This window comes from Sander lucioperca, chromosome 23, assembly GCF_008315115.2.
Source record: "Sander lucioperca isolate FBNREF2018 chromosome 23, SLUC_FBN_1.2, whole genome shotgun sequence".
In the NCBI taxonomy this organism is placed as follows: domain Eukaryota; kingdom Metazoa; phylum Chordata; class Actinopteri; order Perciformes; family Percidae; genus Sander; species Sander lucioperca.
The window spans coordinates 7,537,685-7,556,091 of NC_050195.1; the positions used below are offsets into that span (position 1 = coordinate 7,537,685).

At 40.6% G+C, this 18,407-nt stretch overlaps 1 protein-coding gene across 10 annotated transcripts in view; it reads left to right on the forward strand.

The window, feature by feature from the left end:
* Nucleotides 1-18,407, forward strand: part of abi1a (abl-interactor 1a) — a 54,717-nt gene that overhangs the window by 21,255 nt on the left and 15,055 nt on the right. For 6 of the 10 annotated variants that reach the window (XM_031297730.2, XM_031297732.2, XM_031297736.2 and 3 more), the window contains exons 3-6: nt 10,593-10,769; nt 14,685-14,699; nt 15,339-15,442; nt 16,115-16,267. In XM_031297730.2, coding sequence (XP_031153590.1) covers nt 10,593-10,769; nt 14,685-14,699; nt 15,339-15,442; nt 16,115-16,267 — 449 coding nt within the window. The remainder of the gene's footprint in view (nt 1-10,592; nt 10,770-14,684; nt 14,700-15,338; nt 15,443-16,114; nt 16,268-18,407) is intronic. The other 4 variants (XM_031297731.2, XM_031297734.2, XM_031297740.2 and 1 more) reach the window with 1 other exon arrangement.

Here is an 18,407-nt window from a genome sequence, read left to right on the forward strand (position 1 = left end):
ATTGGCAAGAGGCAAGTTTAGATTCAGAGTGCCTCAAATTATTTTGGATTTGAAAATTCTTTCAGTAATCCACTAATTTATTACTTGAATTCAAGGTAGATTATTTTCATTATTGATTCATCGGTTGATTTTTTTATTTTTTTATTTTATTTTTTGTCCTTGATAACAAGCAATTGCAAGATGACATATTCAGCTCTGTGAACTTGCAATGGACATTTATAGACTAAAAAATAGTAATTGATCAAACACACAAAACAAACCATAGAATAAACAGCTGCATTTGCTTCCTGCAAGGTGTGTTTCTGTGTGAGTTGCACATGCACGTCTATCATGACTCCGTCCTGCATGAATAGAAGTTAAATGTTCAATGACTGGTGACTGATGTTGTTCAGTGAATCATCAGCTCCTCTGCTCTGCGGTTACTTCCTCTCTGCTCTTCCTTCTCCACCCTCTTCCCCTTCCCCGCTCCAGAGTATCATCACTATTACCGCGGCATTTTTTTCCCACTTAACAATCCTCTGCAATTACATCTAATCATTACACCTCTGTCCCTGTGTACGAATACTGTAGGCAATTATTTGACAGCACCGTATAAATAAGGCTGACTAGGAAGTACTCATCTCCCCTTACAGAAGACACAATCTGTAGCTGAGATCCACTACTTAGTGTTATCTTGTTTGTAATCTGGCTCTAAGTCTGGGTGTTATGTAGGCTCGCTCTCAGCTTGTATGTAAACTTCAGAGCTCAGTCAGAATGCTGTTTGGCCGCAGCCCAAAAGTTAGATTGGCACAAGTCAGCCGAGGTGTTTCCATATGTGCTGTGTTAGCAAACAAAGCGTCGACCTTGGCATGCTATCCTGGTTTGTTTTTTTTCCTCTGCTGGGAGAGACAATCCCTCCAAGGTTTCACACTTAACAATCCTCACAAAACCTCCGCTCTTGCCTCCATCATACCACACATGGGTTGTTAGATTTACCAGAGGAATCCAGTTTCTGAGGGATGTGTAACAAGAAGCTGCCAAACTGAGAACTCCCCACGGGGTGTTTGACCTCCCATTTTGGCTCGGAGCGTGGGTGAAAGCTCCGTCATGCTCGGTGTTGCACTACCAGCCCCACCGAAGGGCCTTTGGACAACTGCTTTGACTCCACAGATGACGACTTCAGATGTGCTGGCTGTAATCAAGCTGAGAAACAGACCAGACAAAGAGGCATTCGCTCTGCTTAAACAGCCGTTTTGGCTCAGCACAGAGTTGGGAGTGTTGGATTGCACTGCTCCTACAGATGAAGACTGGGAGCTACAGCAGCCAAGAAGCTCAAGAAGCAGAGCATGCGACTGGAAGTTTACCGGTTCAAATCCAGGACAAGACGCCCTAGAGAAGTGGTTTCTGGGGGTTGGGCTCTTCAGTGGGTCACAAGATCAACCTGAGGGGTCATGAGATGATTGACAACAAAGAAGAAAAAGATTTTGTGTGAAATACTGAATAGTTTCACATTTTCAAGCCCCTAAATGCATTCCAATGTAGGGCTAGGTATCGGTTTGACTATTACTATTACAAATACGGAAGCTGAAAGATAGTTGATGGGTTTTGGTACAGATACCACAACAGTGGTATTCTATGCAGGTTCTATGCAGTAGACATAGAATTTAATGTATTTTTTGTAAGGGCTTTGTTGTGGGTGGGATGGGGTTAACGGAAAGATGTCTTGTTATAATTGACATTGTAATATTGCATTGAATTTTGTGCATTCTATCTTTTTTAAAACAATAAAAATACTTGTTAAAAAATAAAAAAATAAAAATAAAAAAAAAGAATTTAATGTATTTGTTAAATTTCTTTTATAAAAAAATATGAATCGATTTTGAATTGGTAGAGCTTGAATCACGATTCGAATGTGAATCGATTTTTTTTGATTTTTTTTTTACCCCTACTAAAAGTACTCTGTTACAAGTAAAAGTCCTGCATTGAAAATGTGACTTAAGTAAAAGTAAGTATCATCAGGGAAACTAACTTAAGTAATCAAAGTAAAAGTACTCAATGCAGAAAAATCCTCACATTTTACAAACTGGAAACGATCAAAACAGTTCTGGCAATCAATTAAGTGTTCAGTCGGCTAATCATTTCAGCTGGGCATGTAGGCCGTTATATTGTTGGGTAGCGAATTTTTAATAAAACATTATATTTTATAAACTACATGTGTTTTGTGTGCAAAAATCTTAATTTGTAAAGTAACTAGTAACTAAAGATTAATGTAGTGGAGTAAAAAGTACAAATGTCCCTCTGAAATGTAGCGGAGTAGAAGTAGGAAATGGAACGAAAAAGAAAAGACTCAAGTAAAGAACAAGTACCTTAAATTTGTACTTAAGTACAGTACTTGTGTAAATGTACTTAGTTACATTTCCACCACTGCTCCAAAACAAAACCAAAGTGTAAGAACGACAGTTCTTCTTTAATGTTGTCCAAACAAAGGTATTCTGTACAACAACGTGGTCTACATTAAATACAGTTATTAATTGGCAAAGTAAATGTTTGATCAAGAAAAAAGTTAACAAGACAACATACAGTATCTGACTAGGCAAACCTTCATTGGTACGTGACAGTTTTGGATACTCTACAGACAGACTTGTTTCCCCTTAGATTTAACAGTCATACAGTCAGAACTCATTCATTTCTTCACCAATAGGAGTCTCAGTACACATTGATGCAACAAAACCACAAGATGTCTTAATGATACAGCAGAATTATCACATCTCCAAGCTCTGGTGTCTACGTTTCCAGATTCCACAAAAGCGACCTGAGGGAGCTATTTCAGAAAAAAAAGAAGAGAATAACTGTATTAGAAGCCGACCAGGCAGGTTAAGAGAAAGTGGGCGCAGCAGGGAAAAAAAGCACTCTTCAGCACTCGCAGCACTTCATCATCTAATAAATAACTGCTGGAACACATTGAGCATTACAAATTGTTCAAATCTGCTGTCTAGGTGAATGTGGGTAATAATGTGAGCGTGCAGCAGAGCCAACTTTTTTCCTGGAAAAAAAAAACAGAAAAAGAGACATTCATGTCCTCATTTGCTGTCTTCACCTGTTAGCGGCTCCAGCAATTGTAAATCCTCTTGCATAGTAAGCCTGAAACTTGGGTTCAAATGTGTTTAACAGACGTGTGCTTCATAGTTATTATCTCTTCGTAATCCCACAGAACAAGGATTTTCAATTCCTGGACTTCTGTAAAGACAAGCTTATCTTAGCTTTCAGCCAGGAATGGCTTTTAATAAGAACTTGTGGCATGTCTTATTTCATAATTATGTGTAGTTCTGGTTTATGATATTACACGGCAGAAAAAAAATAGTGTGTGTGTGTGTGTGTGCACTGCTTGCCTGTGTATACTAAAAAAAAATAGTCACTGTTCTTGGACAGCGTTCGTGTGTGTGTCTCTGACTGACTGACTGAGAAGCAGGACCAAGACGCCTCGCTGCCAGTTTGCTGTCACAATTCTCATAATCATCTGCAGTCAAACTCTATCATTAACCACTGGCACATGTGTCTGGTCTGGCTAGCCACACATGCACACAGACACATTGGTATGTAGGGTGTGTTTGTCTAGTAGCAGGCTTTTCTCCATGTTGTGTGTAAGCTCACTACTACGCCCACAGTGCAGCTTTTTTTTGTTTGTCCGTGCGTTTGTGCATAGCTGGCATTTTATTGAGGATATCATCCCGTGGCCAGTCTGTCAAATCGCTGAAAAGGCTGTTTTTTTTTTGTTTGTTTTTTTCCTTCTTTCCAACATGTGTTGGAGTGAAACCTGCTGTCTCAATTCCATATCAAAGTCTACACACGTTTTTCCTTTCTAGTCTCTTCTTACCTCATCCTCCAAAACAGTGTGTGTTTGTCTGGTGGGAAGTTGTCAAGTTACGTTTGCGTAAGGCTTCGAAATTCCATTCCTGGTTCTTTGAATGGCTGTGCCATCAGACTGAGAGATGTATGCCCCTTTTGCTGATATTGTGTGGATGCATTCTGTCAATGTGTGACCTGTTTCCCTAAAACCCGACCGACTCTCCCCCTAGTCTGAGCAGTGTGAATCAGCATGAGTGAGAGAGGCTGTGCCAAATAGTGGAGAATAATCTAGTTTTACTTGTTCAGATTTATCTTTCACTACTATAAATCTAAAAAGGTGCTGGATACAAAACATTCTGTCAGTGAAAAAGAAATCGCCTGCACTCTTATCTCCATTACACCTAATTTATTGTCCAGGCTTTCAGTCAAACAATCGCACAGAGAACAATACACAATGGAGGAAGGTTCATTGTTCAGAACACACCTGGCAGTTATGGACGACAATTCATGTTTTTTTAAAATGCAAGTTGTGAATATTACGCAACATTTCATAAAGATATGTTTTCCTTTTCAGATGTCTCTTACCTGTTTACGTATCTTTTGCCAAGCTACTTAAACATAGAACCTCACCCAGAGAGACATAACATAGGGAAGGGTTGGCAACTTGAATGAAATCCACTATCACCGGTATGCATAATTTCTATCATGCTTTCAATATATACTGATATTGTATTTTTTCTGGAAAGCAGCTTGTTAATAACCTAACCAGACAGGATTGTATGTATTTGGCTAACCCAGCAAATCAAATACCTGGCAAATCAAAGCCCTTCATCAGTGTTTCCCACACATAGACTAATTTGTGGCGGTTCGCTACACATTCAACCCCCGGCCGCCACATATTGCGTTTCGTTTTTATTAGTGCTGTCAGTTAAACGCGTTATTAACGGCGTTAACGCGAACCCATTTTAACAGCATCAATTTCTTTAGCGCGAGATTAACGTTCTTTTTGGCATAGCAAACTTTGTAGTTTTTTTTCACATGCTGTTGCAACAACAAGACCAAAGTGATCTGTGTGTTTTGTCGTTGTGAACTGAGCTATCATCGCAGCACGTCCGGTCTGAAATACCACTTGATGGCCAAACACACAGCTGATGCCAATTCTCCTCCCCCGCGTCAAAGCCAGGCGACAAAAGCACAAAGCAAGCCGATCCACTTTTCCATGTTGATAAGGGCATTAAAATGAGAAAAAATAATTGGACAAAAAGAAATCTAGGGACATTTAGAATAGATAAAAATGTGCAATTAATTGCGAGTTAACTATGACATTAATGCGATTAATCGATCGTTTGACAGCACTAGTTATTATTTTTTTAACGCTATTTAAAACACGCAGTGTATTCGTTCAGCTGCATTTCCTTTCCCTGCTCTCCTCCATCTCTCTGTCACACACACACACACACACACACACACACACACACACACACACACACACACACACACACACACACACACACACACACACACACACACACACACAGCCCCTCCCCTCCGTGCACACAGCGTCTGTCACCATGAAAATGAGAGAAAGACGGCTGGCAAAATTCACAAGTTCACGAAAGGTTGGTATCTCATGAACACCTTCAATCACACATTTAAAAAGTGCTATAAAAATATTTTATATTCTGAATACAATGTTGTCAGTGTGTTAATGTTGGAGTTCCGACCCGACTCCTAGCAAACAAGCGATTGCGCCTGCTTTAGAAAGTTAACTAGTCGCAAGTTTGCGGTAAAATGCAGTTGGGTTGTCGAGGTCAAAACGCTATATGTAGCAGCTGTGAATCAAATTAACTTATTATAAATAATGTCACGTAATTTTCTTTACTTGATGGCGCAGTGAATATGACACATGCCTTTGGTGTGGGAGACCTGGGTTCGATTCCCACTGCGATACATCAACCAATGTGTCCCTGAGCAAGACACTTAACCCATAGTTGCTCCAGATGCGTGCGACCTCTGACATATATAGCAATTGTAAGTCGCTTTGGATAAAAGCGTCAGCTAAATGACATGTAATGTAATGACTGAAAAAGGCACGTGTTGAGGATGAGGACCAGCCTGAACCGGAGGTATCAGTCTGAAACAGAGCTGAACAGTCTGACCGGTGTAATTAGTTATGTTATTCATTTGTTTACAATATTTTCAGGCTTCAACCAGTGCTGCTCAAGCAGAAAGACAGGGTCACTGGGAGAGAAAGAGAGAGATTCGTCAGGCATTAAAGAAAGAGTAGGAGAGGAGGACAGCATCCAACAGCGTGTCCTCCTCGAAAATAAGTATTTTATTCTGGATGTTAAGCAGAGGAATTAGCTGTATTTTACAACACTAGACAAGTGATTCCAGGTTGGTTCATATGTTTCATTAGATGTTTGGGTGTTGAAGTTCAAACAATTTATCATTGTGTTAACATTAACACACCATTTAATGTTTTTGTATAGCTGACCCTGCGTCCTATTTTGGAGCTGCACACTTTCCAAGTGCAGCCGTAACCAAAATGGCAACAATAAGGATAAAAAAATAAAAAAAAATCACAAATATTTAGGCACTTGTTGCTACTAACAACACAACAAAAATCTCTCATCGTGGCAACGGCTGCGCTGAGTCACTCTCATCCCAAAATGGGAAGAACTCTTTCAGTCCAAAGTGATCTCGAGTGGATTTAGTTTCTCTGTCTGGCTAGACCGTGTGGATGACGACGATGGTGCTGGCAGCGGCTCCGATGTATGACCTAGATCCTCACACTAGTCATATAGGTGGGTGACTCGTCTCTGGGTGTGGGGAGAATTGGGTGATAATAGAGGGACAGTGAAAAAACTTAAAAGGATGCAGAAGAGCAATTGAGTGGAAGGAAGAGTTGACGATGAGTAAAAAGAGAAGTGAACCCATTTTTTTATTCTCTTAAATCCTAAAAGCATGTAGCTGATGGAGAAGCTAAACACCAGAGCCAAAACTGCTAAGTGTTCTGGGAAAAACACCCACAGGCCTCAAACACATGGGTGACAGCAGTTGAAAACACATGTGAATCATCCACCTTTGGCAACATGAGTTCAGTCTCTTTCCACCTAACAGATGGACCATTGGGATCAAGTAAACACCTTTTAGTGCCAGCTGAAAAGTCAGAGGAAGCAGTCGAGGTAAAAGACCGACTATTAAGTAGCTATTGGAGCGCCCGACTGGGTCAGTCCAAAGGATTCGAGCCAGAATGCTCTTTTCTACTTTGAACTTTGCACTTTTGTCAAAACCATTTAAAGTTCTTAGGGCACCGCTCAGTGGATTAGCGTGGCGCTCTTGAAAGAGTGCAAGCGCTCGCTACGGTTTGGAATACACCCTTGTGAGAACACTTGTATCATCAGCCTGCACTGTTACAGCAGGGTTATTTTCACGGCATACACAGGAAGGAGATTAACTCACACACTACGTCACCTTCTCACTCCCCCCCCCCGTGTCAGCTGCGATGATGTTTGTCCACACGTTGCTCTCTGATAAGAAGAGTTCCCAATTTAGCTAAGTTATTTTAACAACACTTCTCTTTTAAGAGGAGTTTCTTTCGGTGGTTTGAAGTGGAACTTTCCCTCTTTTTGTATTTAGGCTGAAAACTGCTTCCTCCCTTTATCTTATGATAACAAAGTCCCATGACTTTACAAGGTCTCTAGGAGAGGTCGCGTTTTGGGGTCACAGTGAGGTGAAATAAGCTTAAGTCTTTGTTTTGGAAGTAAAACCAGACCTAGAATGACTGAGCTATTCCTCCTTTTCTCTGTCTTCTGCCTGGGTCCATCATAGCCAATCGCTGTACCCCATCACTCCCCTGCCCAAAAGACTGATTCGATTTTGGCACAGCTGCATCCAGACGATCATGATTTATGACGGTTTGAAATTTGGGCATTATCTCTGAGCTGTGGAGTCAAATTATTAGCTCAAATCCAATCGCAGTGGCGACCTTATACTCTGGAGTTTGCAGTGCTGCTAAAATGGAATATTTGTGCATTGGTTTGTTTGCCTCATTGGGAACACTTTGTCACCGCAGTTCCTTTTTTATTTTATTAAGAGCCTCGCGTGTTCTGGAAGCCCAACTCAGGTTAGAAAAGATGACTGTAGTCAAAGCTCTGTCATCCCTCTTAATTCAAATGGACAAAACAGGGCATTGGAACTGAATGGATGTTTCCCCTTTGTATGGGAAGTCTCTGTGGGAGCAATTACGTATGAGCAACTTTGATGTTATGAAATATTAATTCCTCATTTTTTTCTGTCATTCTAAACGATCCACTTTCTTATATCCTTGTGTGTCCTATGAGAAGTAAAATCTGCTTTGCATCATTTTGCACGAGAGCTTGTCAGCTCTCATGTTTAAAATTAGACTTGATATTGTCCAGAGATGACTGCACTGTACCGGACTACACATACAGTAAGTCCACCAGTGTGGTTGATTGCCTCAACTCTGGGATGGGTGATACTTGAAGGCTATACAGTGGAACAAGGACAGAGCTCAGTCCAGCTCCAGATCACTGTGGCATGAAAGGAATCCTCTGTTGGCGCTGGTTGCTGACTCCTCCCCCCCCCCCCCCTCCCTTGTGAAAGACCATCGTTTTACTGGTCTGCCCTCAACAGACATTGCAGCCTTTCATCTCTCAGAGGAAGGGCAGCTGCTCCTGGACTCCTCTCAGCCTGAGGGGAGTGTGGAGGCAGAGCAGGGAATGGAAATGCAGTGGTGTGTAATGGTAGTAAGATCTGTAGGAGATTTGACAGTGGTGTTTGAAAATGATAGTTGATATGCCTCCTTGATGGCAGTTGACTTGCAGAAATTAGTTGTCAACTATTTTAAAAATCGACTAATCCTTTATTTAGCAAAAATGTGAAATGAGACCAATAAATCAGTGTTTTGGTATTGGTGTATAGTTAGTCTATATCCTCGACGTTCCACTTCCGGGATTGCTCCGTTGCCAACGGAAATTCGGCTGGATTTCACTCATTTAGGCCGGATATCCGTTGCCTTGGGCTTCCTTTGTGTTGGCATTTTAAACTCAGGTGGATTTATGAGGACTATTAACCTACTACTATTAACTTTTCTAAGATCTCTGCAGGGTAAATCCAGACAGCTAGCTAGACTATCTGTCCAATCTGAGTTTACTGTTGCACGATTAAAACAACTTTTGAACGTACACATGTTCCACCAAAACAAGTTCCTTCCCGAGGCTATTTGGCAGAGGCGCCAACGTTGCTCTGTACTGCGCTTAGCGCCACCCAAGACAATTGTGATTGGTTTAAAGAAATGCCAATAAACCAGAGCACGTTTTTCTCCATTCCCAGAATGCTGCGCGGACTCGCCAGACCCTCCTCTGCAGCACTCTGGAGAAAGGTCTGGCAAAGCGAGACTAGTGTACTGTATAGTAAACAAGAAATTGCTGTACAGAAATGTCAAACTAGGTTTGAGGTAGAGAAACCGGGCCACCAGAAAGCACTGACAAGTTTTTTTTTTACATTGTAAAATGTTTAGCTCAGTATGTAGCTTTTGTCACACAAAAAGGATCTGTATCAAGATTGATTGATTGTTTTTTTTTTTTTATTATATACAACATAACATTTCATTATCATACTTTTTAAACTCCCAAATATCAATATCACTTATGGACTCAAAAACTGAGTATATGCGGACCTACTCCAAGGCTTTCCCTCTTTGGCTGTCCAGTGATTAAAGCTGTTTGGTAATATGTTGTGGAAGGATACACTCATCAGGGGCCAGCAACAAATAAAGAGTTCTTATCCACAAAAGGTTGTATGACATAGCTTTACCTCTGTGCACAAATGAAAGTATGAATGGCAATTTGCCCAAATTAGGCAACACATAAAGCTTTAAAGATATCTTTAACTAACAGTGATCAAGTATTTTGGGAAATCCATAATACAGTATTCTTTATGATTAAACCCTGTCTGCAAACATGCACTGTGCAGGGTATCAAAAAAAGGGAAGCCTAATTTCCGAGTTCAGCTTTTCAATATGTTTTTTTTGTCATTCAGATCCAGCAGTGTGCAAAGTTTCCTTATGCATCTTTTAAAGTAAATCTTTTTTATAAAGGGGACTGGCTAATTAATGGAACATTGGTGCAATTTCAGTAGGAAAACACTCTACATCTCAAGGAGCATAAATAAGGCATCACCATTTGGCCCAAGCATTTTGCAAAAAGAAGATGAAAGAGACATTTTTCTGATAATAGAAATCTGTGAGGATTTGAGTAGACTTGATCTTATTCCTCTAAAATAGGAATGCAGTGTTCTTTGAATTGCGTCACTTCAGTCACATTTCATCACAACACTTTTAATTCTAACTGCTCACGCTTTTTGGTATTTTGACCCTTATCATTTGCTGAATATTAGTCTTTAGAAACTAGATTCGGGGGTCAGTAAACTCATTGTCATCGATTCATTTTTGTATTTTTTTTTTTTTTAAGTCAGAAATGTTGAGATGCACGTGCTTCAGTCATTATGGTGTTCAGGGCCCTGCCTCCACCACAATCGATTTTGTGAGTGTGCACTGGCTGGCTGTTAAAAAGATTAAGACCACAGTGATGAAAAGCACAGCCTCATGATTTCATTAAACCTTCTTAAGCTGCTGTATGACAAGTTCATTGAATCCCAGGGGTTCTTGTTGTACCGTACGTCTCTGGGTTTCTGCTGTGGCAATCGATTCCATCCCCTCTTCTGTCTCGTGTCCTTTACAGACGGTGGACATCCATAAAGAGAAGGTGGCCAGGCGGGAGATTGGCATCCTGACCACCAACAAGAACACGTCGAGGACCCATAAGATCATAGCGCCAGCTAATATGGAGCGGCCTGTCAGGTACATCAGGAAGCCTGTTGACTACACTGTACTGGACGACGTCGGCCATGGCGTTAAGGTGAGCAGACTTTTCCTGATTTTGTGTATGTTTAGGGTCTTTTTCGCTACTTTAGATCTGCTCGCTGATCAGATTTCTCTCTCTACAAGCACAGTCCATTAGTTTCTCTTCTTCTGTTCTTCCACTATATCTAATTTTCATCCCTTCCCCCTCCTCTCTTTCTTGCCAGAGGTATTCCTATCTCCCTCCCTCTCTTCTCTCTCCCACTTTGACTCGTTTTCTGGCTCGCACTCTTTCTCTTGTGTTTTCTCTTTCATCTTCAGAAAGCACCCCTTCTGACCCTACAGGAATATGTTTCAGTGTGGGTTGGTGGGAACGGGTTGGGGGTGGAGATGAACTAAAAAAAGTGATTACATCATGTAGCTTTCAGAAAACAGCTCTATTCTTAGAGCACTGTGAAAACGACAAGCACAGGGCAAATTTGTGAGATGTTTTAAAAGGCACTCAGGCCTCGGACCGCCCTCATAATCTCGTTCTCCAGTTTCTCTAAACCTTTGCGGAGGAATGATGTTGTTACAATTAGATTTGTAGTTTATTCTCATGTCGGTACCATCTGACAGGCAGGAGAGAAGTTGATTTTGACGTGATAAACTCTGATGATCCACGTGTGACATTTTCACTCCCTCTCTGCCATTAGGGCTCGCTTTAGGGGTCACTGGGTCGTCCTGACAGTGGTGGTAATGACATCATTTCCTGATGACTCTCCACCCTCCTCTGCCCCATCAATCAGCCAATCAATTGCAGCTTTCAGACAGATTGGATTAGAGGCCCACCATTACCCTCCCCTAGCGTAACAGGCATTGATAAGGCAGGATAAAAGCCATTGTGTCACTTTCAATTTACTGTGTAGGGAATTACGTTGGATCCTTCCATCATGGTGGAAGGGTGTGATGCCTAATAGGGAGTGAAAGATTTTAATTTGGGTCTTTTCCCACAACAGAGACCTGGTTTTTCACTGCTTTAATATATGGACATTATGCACTTAAAAGTGTATGAAGACATTGTTTTATTACATATAATATTTATTTCTTATTTAAGCAAGGGTTCAACATATTTGGAAATTTGCTAATTCACTCTCTTTCCAAGAGTTAGGTGATTCTTTTGCAGTTTGAAGCTTTATATTAGTGATTTTGCCCCAGACAAGTTGCTGCAGCAGCACTAAAATATTGCTTTACCTGACTTGTTATCAGGGTTAATACAAATAAATAACTTTTCTAACTAATCTAGGTCACTCTACGTTTACAGCAACTAATGCTCCCAACCTAATACCATATTACAAATGACATGTGAGCAAAAGAATTATATTTAATATGCAAATTAATAAAACGTTTGGCGCTAGTTTTTGACCATGAAAAACTTCAATCAACAGATTATATTGTTGACAAAAGCGAGGAAAATCCCAGCGAGGCGTGTGTTAATCAACCGCACTTCTGACTCTACTGTTTTTGATTAAATAGCAGAGTTTCTCAAAATTTAGGATACCCACACTACATCGTTGCACAATAGTGTCAAATTACCGAAACCATCGTGCTTCACGGCTGCTTTGGGAGTGTTTGATGCATCTATTTTAAGAACATTACATATTACTCATGGCCTAATCTCAGTGGATTTTCTCCTTTTTTTTTTTTTAAATGTCATGAATGCTGCATTTACACACACACACACACACACACACACACACACACACACACACACGCTCCTGCAGCCAGTCATACATCACTCACCACCTTTCATCTATGCATGTCACAGCCCAAAGATCCAATCAATATTCCATATCAATACTCCTTATTAATTCACATAGTATTGTGTGATGGCTGCTGTCAGATGCCTGGCTTGTATAGAATATCTATAGCCATGGTTTACTTACTGACCAGAATCAATATTTTAATGGGGGTTTAAATCATGCCTATTGCCTCCCGTTAACTGTCAAACTCGCTATATGTGTGTATAGAGTGTTTGCATTGGCCTAAATGTTGAATTGGTTTTACAGCCTCACACGCCGGTTTGTAAAGTTAAACACTAAAACGTGAACTGTAAGTCAGAGAAGAGCCATAATGTAGCGCTCACGTACATTATTTAATTCGGATCCAAACGAGCAATAAAGAGGAATTTTGAGAAAGAGAGAAGGTGAAATTCATCTGGTGGATAATGTGATTCTTCTCTGAACATCATATTAATAATAAGTGGACTCTCACAGCTGACGGATCAGGATGTTCCTGCATCGCAAGGCGTCCTGGCAGTGACGGGATGCTTTTTAGCTTTAATGCGAAAGATGAGATTTATTCTTCCAGTCATCTGATGTTTAATCTAGTCAGCGGGGATGATGTCAGGGGTTTGAAGTCAGATTACATTCCTTTGATATTTTGCGCTGTGTCACTTATGAGTTTACAAGATTGGTTTAAGGGGCGAGTTTGGGTTTTGAGGAATTTTGATATTTCAGTGCAGTTGGCAACGTCAATCCGGCGTGGGGATGGCGGACCCCAACCACTAACAATACAAAAACAATATATAGAGCGCTAACTACAGAATGGAAATACATTTAACAGTTGCTGAAAAAATGTCGACCATAAATAGTATCAAGAACAGTGTTTGATTTGAAGATAAGGATTATAATTTGACATCTTGTAGCTAATTAAACCTGTTTCCAAGTTTGAAATATTTGATTAAGAGTTGTTTTGTAGCTTTTAAAGACAAACCAATTACACATTAGCCACCATGATATGTGACATTAGTAAGAATAGTTCACCAGGACATGTTTGTCATTTTTGGACTATATATTTTTGGGTGTGTCCTTGGCGACTACTCTAACCTCAGGAGGTGTTTGAGTCCTGTATACTGAGCTTTGACCCTAACCCTCTTACAGACCGCATTGCTCTAGATTTTTACTCCAGCTCGACATGACAAGCCTTTTTAGGACTTGATAATGACTTTAATCTGAACCTGTCTGTCCCATAATTCAACTTGGACGTAACTAAAGCATGTCCACACTGACAGTCTGGTTTGAGCAGTAAAACAGAGATACGGCATTAGCCAGGAAGATAAGGGAAGGCAGTAGTAGGCCTTTGCATTCCTAGCATGACCTAGATTGTAAATTGAATCTCGTCTAGCTCTGATAACCCTGGGAGAGTGAAATTTAAATGTGAAATATCCATTCACAGCTGCATTGAATGTGTTTTTGTTTTTTGTAAAAAATAAAATAAAAAAAGGCAGCGATCACTTCATGCTGACCTATGCCATGAATTTACTTTTGGGTTTCATCTTCTCTCTTTCTCTCGTGGTCTTGTGATGCTACAATGCTTTCTGCAAAGGCCACTGGGGAAGCTGCATTATAGATGAGCCACTTGACTCTGCAGTTGTCAAACCCCACTACTATGTTGGCTCTATATTCTCTTTGACATCAGCCCACACAAGTACAAAAGTGTTTTTTATCGCTGCCAGTAACGTGATAATCTGAGTTTTTAAGTCCAAACCTGGATATGAACAAAATGAAATGAATCAAATGAACACATAGATGCTCAATAGACTTAAAAATACATATTTGCAAGACAGCGTTTTGACGTGCAAAGATACATTTTTCCATTTCAGACACAATGGTGAGATAATACTTGTTTGCCTCGTGTACAATAGCTCTGCCATTAGATCCCTGTGAGCTCCTTTCAGCCTGATGGTGGCACAAGGCGTGGTACTGTACAGTAGTCTGAGTAAAGGGAGCCACAATTTTTTCCTCTGCTTAGTATGACTTGTAACCGCTGACCTGCCCTTGGGCTTGCTAAATGTTTACTCAGTGTAAATACAACAAGGAATCATTTTTCTCTTGCTCGCTTGTACCTTGACTGATCCGTTTAGACATGGCCATTTTGACATGCCCTCTTTCTGTCTCTCCTGTGTTTTTTTTCCCCCCTTCGCCTTCATAAGTGGCTAAAAGCCAAGGTAAGTCTGGTTTGTCACATTGACCTATTCTACTATGAGGTATTATTGATAGATTCGTCCAACTCCCTTTCACAGCAACACCCCTAAACATGTAATTATTATTGTCCTTTCCCATGTTATTCCCATTAACATACTTGTAGTCCTTTTAAGCCCAGAACACAGCTCTGTAACACCCTCCCTTGTCAATTTACCAACTGTGTATGTTGTTATATACTTTTCATGTTGTGTAGTAGTCCATAAATGTCCTGTTTATTTAAAATCCTTATAGGCTCCCCAGACAAGGCATACACTCTATATCCTTAATTTCTTCAAAAAGACTCAACAGTTATTTGCAAATCCAGGTGTTGCTAAATTCCATGCTTCAGTTACCCGCTTGTGAAGAAACAAGTGTTTTGCAAGAAGCCTTGTTGAAACAACCCAGAGGTTTCTAACCTGCAATCGGCAGCAGTCGCCCTGTCACTAAGTTAAACACCAGCAGGAATGGCATTACATAACTCTTCAGACATTACCAACTGAAATATAAATCTATGTTGTGGAGGAGTTGTCATCTGGGCAGCCTATAACATTTGATGTCCTTGTCACACAATGGTCTGAAGTCATTTGGCTGTTAAATAAGTATTTATTTTCCTCTAACCACAGCAACATGGAAACAATCAGTCAATCAGAGGAGGAACACTATCGAGGACCAATCCGCCGACGCAGAAGCCGCCAAGCCCTCCCATGTCAGGGCGCGGCACGCTCGGGTAAAGATTTCCATTTCAGTCACCATGAAAGGACGACTAATCCTCTAATTATCAAACACTGAATGAAAAAAAGCAAGGCTCTTGTGGGGGCGATACAAGAACATGCAGTTAAAGTACATGTCACAGTTATTCATTTTTTTTAGATGATTTTTTTTTTTTTTTTTTATATATATATATAAATGTTTGGTAAAGAGTAAGATGAAATAACACAATGAACAAACCCACTGAGCTAACAGGATGCCCCGGGACATTCTTTTTGAACTCGGTGTGGTTGTGATGGCTGTGCCTTTATGGTTTTGGTACTTATACATATTTGAAATCACAAAGCTGGTGATAGTGTAGCCAGAGAAAGGGGATCCAGTCCAAAAAAAAAAGTCTGGGAACTTTTATCTGTTCTTGTAAGATAGGCCTCACACCCCGGTGAAGTTCATCGTCGTCTGATGCACAGCAGCAGTCGCCGCCACTAATCAGATATTCATTCCACGAGTAAACTGTGACGTACTCGCATCCAGCCTGTAGCACACAGCATCCAGCTGGGTAAACTGATAGGATTTTCAACGCTCTAGTGAACGCGGCCTCCCAGTTTTGAAAGTAGGATTTGCCCTGGATTATGATCATGATCCTCTCCTTGATTTGTTATTTATTTGCCTTTCCATCTTCGGCCTGCTGCAGACGCAACACATCCTACAAGACCCTGGAGCCGGTGAAGCCGCCCACGGTGCCCAACGACTACATGACCAGCCCCGCCCGACTCGGCAACCAGCACGGCCTGCAGCACAGCCCCGGGCGCACGGCGTCGCTCAACCAGAGGCAACGCACACACAGGTAGATGAGAAAAGATGAGGCACACGGTCTGTCCCACAAACCAGTGCAGCTCTACCTGATTGATTTATGTGTGAGAATGTACTATTATTTCTGTTTTTATATCATTGTAAATTGAATATCGTTGGATTCTGGAAGCGGACAATTACAAGGTGCCATCAAGTGCTTTGTGAGCTTTAATGTAATTTACTGCCATTTTAAACATTTTCAGACTTAACAATTAATCGATCGAAAGATCTGGAAAAATAAGCAATACATTCGATCGATAATGAAAATAATGACTTCTAAGACCCTAATTAAAGAAGCAGAGATTTCATGATGACATTATTTGCAGGAAAATGTGGACACACAGACATATGTAGATTACTTTAGCTACAGTACCATATAACACACACACACACACACACACACACACACACACACACACACACTGACTCGCTATTTAAAGTCAAGTTAGGTCTATTTATATAGTATAAAACTCCTCAAAAACGTCAATAATGTAAAAACCTGCAGGAAGAGCAGCAGATGTTTTCAAAACAAGCATGCAGAAGGTGCAGCAAGTACAGAGTTGATAGAAGAAGAATTGCAATGTAGAGAAATAAAATAATAGTATACCTCTAAGAACTACAAAGTAGCAATGCTTCAAAGTACTATGACTACACATTAACAGAATGACTCTGCAGTATACAACCAAGGTAGAAGCAGATTCACAATGAGGACTGGATGTATAAGCAAACTCTAGCTTATTAATAGCTGTAAGATGCAACTTTAAAGTTAAGTAGCTTAATGCAAAGTTGCATCCAGACATTGTTGCCCGCTGCTGATGTGATGAAGTTCGAGATCTAAACTTACACAAAACTTTATGGATAAAAGTCTCAAATGTGCAGTTCAAAATGTTAATCAACTTTGTACAGCTTTTAATGGCAAGCTAGACAGGTACTTTATACTTTGTTTCCGTTTTTTTTGGATAGCTATGAGTGGAATTAGTGTTCCAGCTACCCCTCTAAACTGAGCACTAAATGTGTTTCAGTAATGGAAGGAAAGCATCTCTTCAAAAAGCCGCTGTACCCGTCCATGTCGTCTAGTTCTAATCTTTTCACTTAGTTCAGCTGTTTACAGCACTTTCGCACCTCTTCCTCTCCGCTACACTAAATCCAGCATTTGTCTGACGAGGCTCGGAGGGTTTCTTACCGTGGCCCGAATCACTTTGATATTAATATCCGTAAAAGCCTCTGATATAAAGTGCTGTTTCAAAACCCCCTAAGTCAACTGCAGCATGGAAACACTTGAACATGACTCTCAAGGATTGTTACCCAGAAGTCTCCATGTGCAGAGAAAGTGGGAGACGCTTTCATCAAATTTGAGTTATGAGTAGTGAAGTCGCCTCATTAGCTAAAAAGCCCGTTATGCTGACTGTGACGCTCATAAATATTACATAACTATTTTATTTTCCCTTCTCTTTCTTGCTCATGTATGGTTTGCACAAAGCTGCTAACTCACGCGGAAGTTCTTCTTCTACTTTATCATTTAAAACCAAACTCCAGGACTTCTTGTAACTAGTGGCTTCAGATGCTTACAGCATCACTGTTACTCATCTGTGGTTTAATGTTAATGTACCTTTAACAAACAGATGCTGTCCTCTGAGTCGGGCCGTACGGGCCCTGCTGCAGCTACTCCTGCTGTGGCATCACTATTTGATTACACAGGCTTGAAGTTGGCTGTGCTTATTCAGCTCATCAGTCTCTGCCGTCCTCAGCCGAAAGCCTAAATTCAATATAGGCATCTGTGTGATGCTGCTGTTATTATCTCATATCTTTCCGAGGGAACGATTTCACCGTCATGTGCAGATATGATTGTCTTAAGAAAACGTGCTCATTGCGGTCACAGTCAGTATCCTGGTAATACAATTGGATTACCAGGATTCCTGCTTCGACTCTCAAAACTAAACAGAAGGCATTTAAGATGGTGTATGGCTCTGTGGACGAATCATACATAAATTATTTAAAAATGAAGTATATATTCAGTGTAACTTCATTTTCTTGTCGTGTCGCAGTATTCGACTTGCCGTTACTACTTTTTCTGAAATTGTGCCAGTTGTTTTTCCTCAACTACCTTCTACTCTTTTGCTCCTTTTATTATTTGT